The following is a 4,708-nucleotide window of genomic DNA, read 5'->3' on the forward strand; positions in this document are numbered from 1 at the left end:
TGATGCTATAGGAACTACTCTGGTATATGATGCTATAGGAACAAATCTGGTATGCGATGCTATAGGAACAACCCTGGCATGTGATGCTATAGGAACAAATCTGGTATGTGATGCTATAGGAACAAATCTGGTATGTGATGCTATAGGAACATATCTGGCATCTGGCATGTGATGCTATAGGAACAACTCTGGCATGTGATGCTATAAGAACAAATCTGGTATGTGATGCTACAGAAACAACTCTGGCATCTGGCTTGTGATGCTATAGGAACATATCTTGCATCTGGCATGTGATGCTATAGGAACATATCTTGCATCTGGCATGTGATGCCATAGGAACAAATTTGGCATGTGATGCTATAGGAACAACTCTTGCATGTGATGCTATAGGAATAAATCTGACATGTGATGGCACTGGAATAAATCTGGTATGTGATGCTATAGGAACAAATCTGGCATGTGATGCTATAGGAACAACTCTGGCATGTGATGCTATAGGAACAACCCTGGCATGTGATGCTATAGGAACGAATCTGGTATCTGATGCTATAGGAACAAATCTGGCATGTGATGCTATAGGAACAAATCTGGCATGTGATGCTATAGGAACAAATCTGGTATGTGATGCTATAGGAACAAATCTGGCATCTGGCATGTGATGCTATAGTAACAAATGTGGGATGTGATGCTATAGTAACAAATGTGGGATGTGATGCTATAGGAACAACCCTGGCATGTGATGCTATAGGAACAAATCTGGCATGTGATGCTATAGGAACAAATCTGGCATGTGATGCTTTTGGAACAAATCTGGTATCTGGCATGTGATGCTATAGGAACAAATCTGGCATGTGATGCTATAGGAACAAATCTGGCATGTGATGCTATATGAACAACTCTGGCATGTGATGCTATAGGAACAAATCTGGCATCTGGCATGTGATGCTATAGGAACAACTCTGGCATATGGTGCTATAGGAACAACTCTGGCATGTGATGCTATAGGAACAAATCTGACATGTGGCATGTGATGCTATAGGAACGAAGCTGACATGTGGTTCTGTTTGAACAAATCTGGCATCTGGCATGTGATGCTATAGGAACAACTCTGGCATGTGATGCTACTGGAAAAATGTGACATATGATGCTATAGGAACAAATCTAGCATCTGGCATGTGATGCTATAGGAACGAAGCTGACATGTGGTACTGTTTGAACAAATCTGGCACGTGGTGCTATAGGAACAACTCTGGCAAGGCCATGTCGGCCTGGACGTCAAAATGGTTTCTAACTGCTGCCGACAGGTCCTGCTGGGGAGAAACATTCTGATTCTGGAGAACGTGGCCAACCTGAATAGTCTGCCGCCCAAAGGCACCACCATCATCATGGGGGCCCTCAACATCCACGACGGCAGCGGAGCCCCCATGCGCATGCTCGCCCTCATCGGAAGCGGAAGCTGCAAGTTGCAGTTCATGCCTGTCTCCAGTTTGATTGTCCTGAGTCTGGGACTGGGCTTCGTCCGGTGGTTGGTCCAGTAAAGGACCTGGGTTCTGTTCCAGTAGTGAAGGACGTGGATTCTGTTCTAATTGTGAAGGTCCTTGTTTCTGTTCTACCTGGTAAAGGACCTTCGTTTTGTTCTGAGCGTAAACAACCTTGATTCTGTTCTATCTGGGGGTTTGTCCTCATGTAGGATGTGAACCTGACACATTCACAATTTGAACGACAACTCAGCATTGAGCTGAAACATATGGGGCATTAATAAACATGCACATTTCACATCGTTTATTCGCTCACGTATGTAACTCTAGAAGATCTGCATTCAAGGAAAAATAATGGTCAACGCTGTAGAGTCCTTTCGTCTTGAACACACGCTCCAGTTGACTGACTAAACTAAAACACAGCTGTGGCTAACAGGTAGTTGCTGAAGAGAGACAACATTCATTCAGAAATGGCCCATCTTTTGTTAGTTAGAATCTGGAATTTTATTCCCCACTGAGAATGTGTCGGTCTTATATGCGAACGAGGATAATACCCAGTCAATACTGTACGCCTGCAATTTTTGTACGCTTTATGTATGAAGAAAATATCACAACAACGATGCTGCTGCTGATGATGATTATCATCATGACCATGATCATGGTCTTTTGTTTTGCTTTGTGTTCACGTATTATATGGGTGGCTGAGATATCAACCGGCATGATTCATGATTTTTTTCAACGATCATGATGATGATTAAAATGATGCTAACTAGCCTTGGCTATCCTTGTGTTATTCGAAGAATGAAATAAGCTAGGGTTTTTTTGCGAAAATGTGTTGTTCGTAATAAAGTGTTTACCTAAGATTTTATATGTACTGAGTGCGGAGGTTGACGATAGAGGTATATAAGTCCTGATACCAAAACACACACACACACACACACACACACACACACACACACACACACACACACACACACACACAGATGAATTTCTTTAGTTCCGAGGATAGTAGACAAGCACTGGTGTGCGTTTTACACCCAGTCTCAACTGAAACAGGGTCTGCACACAATGCTAAATGAATGCATAAGAATGATTGTATAATACATAGAAAAAAACACACATGTATGTATGTATGACGCCATGATTGGCCGTCCTACACGTGGCAGTATCTGCACCTGTGGGACTGTGAGCGTCGGTAGGCGAGAGAGTGGGGAAGGGACTGCACAACTCCTCCTCACTAAAAAAAAAAAAAGTCACCTGTGCTGGTCAGGCAACCAGGCTAAGCTCATCTTCTGGAGACATTTTCCCTTGCAACACTTGTGGGAAGTGCTGCGCATCCAGAATCGGCCTATTCTCCCATATGAGGACACACACCGACAGATAAGCCTGCCTGCCTACTCATCCGTCGTCGGTCCGACGGGAGACTCCAACATGACGCGATCTTGTTTTCTTTTTTTTTTTTCTTTACATCACCTTTCATTACCAGCATTAGGGAAGTCAATAGACTGAAGTACCCCACCCCCACACCCCAGCTGAGATTGAGAACGCCAGTAAATTTTGATTGATGACTCTGGGTCACTTTTCATCGGAGGGTAATTCACTACCATTGCTAAGGTATCTGGTAAATTCACAGAGAACGAAATGTACTTATGTCAGTCATACAATTTGAGAAGAACGACATGCACTTACATCAGTTATACAATTGGCTTTTCTCTCTCCATCGAGACAATTCATTTCATTTTTATTATCTCGTAATCCTAGTGTATAATATAATTTTATGTGTGTATGTAATATATATATATATATATATATATATATATATATATATATATATATATGTGTGTGTGTGTGTGTGTGTGTGTGTGTGTGTGTGTGTGTGTGTGTGTGTGTGTGTGTGTGCATTGCTTACCCAGATAGATTAATACATTGCTTAACCCCACTTAATTCTTGCACTGTAAAATGCAATCATACATCATACATGATGTGTGTGTGTGTGTGTGTGTGTGTGTGTGTGTGTGTGTGTGTGTGTGTGTGTGTGTGTGCGTGCGTGCGTTTGTGTGTGTGTGTGTGTGTGTGTGTGTGTGTGTGTGTACACCAAAGCCGATGCAAAACAAGGCAGTGTAACTAAATGCAGAGCACCAGCTTCGTCCACAAACAACACGACAGCATGCAAGATCACAGGACCACGTCACACGAAACCAGAGCCTATCAGAACCTCGCTGAGATAAGATACAAAGTATACAACCACACCACATCACACTATAAATGAACTACACCACATCAAAACCATATTATACACAGCACACCATACTACACAACATAACGTAATACCACGCTATATTACTACACCACAACAATGACACCACACTGTTGTTTACACACAATACTATTCACACCGCGCTACATTCAAATATCCCAAACACATAGCCTAAAAGCCACACTGTACCGACACATCTAAATCACACCACAACCCTAAACCACAGGATATGAGACAATAAAATTACCCCCCCCCCCCCCCCCCCCCCAGCTAATTTAACTGTTGAAAATTATGTTTATTATATCTGTCAGATTAAAAACCGATCAATCATTCGATCAGACAGCATTTATGTTTTTACAGCCTCCTGTCTTTTCTCATCCAGTGTTTGATTGACTGATTAAACCGATCAATCAATCAATCAATCTCACGGCAATCACTGTTTCACTCTGTCTGTTCTCATCCAGCATTTCAATTAATCCATCAGTGAAACAAGTATCCATTCTCTTCATCCATCAGCTAAACGCACACCCATCTATTCAGTCGTCAGTCCGTCTGTCCTATCCATATTAATTTTGAGATGGGTGTTCACTTAAACAATTCATGACTAAAAGGAAGGTACACACTCAGTGTATCAGCGTGGAAGGATAGCAGTTTGTGCACACTGCCACAAAAAGAACTAGTATATCCGATCACAACACATATTTACTGTCATTAATCAACCAACTGTCCACGCTAAAAAAAAAAATAATAAAAAAAAGAAAAAAGTGCAGATGGCTCCCCAGGCGGTGCGCCAGATACAAATAATGCAATAACTTATATGGATCAGGCAACAGACAAGGCGGCCTGGTAAGCTGTTGTGATCAATGCTTTATTGTAATATACATCCATCGGCAGCTGCTGTTGCTGCCGCTGAGTTTAAATGGAGTTTGACCAGTTGAGTTGGAGTTAACTGGAAAAAGAAAAAAAGAAATAA

The 4,708-nt window shown here is 42.0% G+C and overlaps 1 protein-coding gene across 2 annotated transcripts in view; it reads left to right on the plus strand.

The window, feature by feature from the left end:
- The window catches only part of LOC143284553 (isatin hydrolase-like), a 26,803-nt gene extending 24,551 nt beyond the window's left edge, over positions 1-2,252 (plus strand). For both annotated transcript variants that reach the window (XM_076591327.1, XM_076591326.1), the window contains one exon: positions 1,305-2,252. In XM_076591327.1, the coding sequence (XP_076447442.1) occupies positions 1,305-1,538 (234 nt within the window). In that variant the 3' untranslated portion in view covers positions 1,539-2,252. The remainder of the gene's footprint in view (positions 1-1,304) is intronic.
- Positions 2,253-4,708: the final 2,456 nt, after the last annotated feature.

This window comes from Babylonia areolata, chromosome 8, assembly GCF_041734735.1.
Source record: "Babylonia areolata isolate BAREFJ2019XMU chromosome 8, ASM4173473v1, whole genome shotgun sequence".
Classification (NCBI taxonomy): Eukaryota; Metazoa; Mollusca; class Gastropoda; order Neogastropoda; family Buccinidae; genus Babylonia; species Babylonia areolata.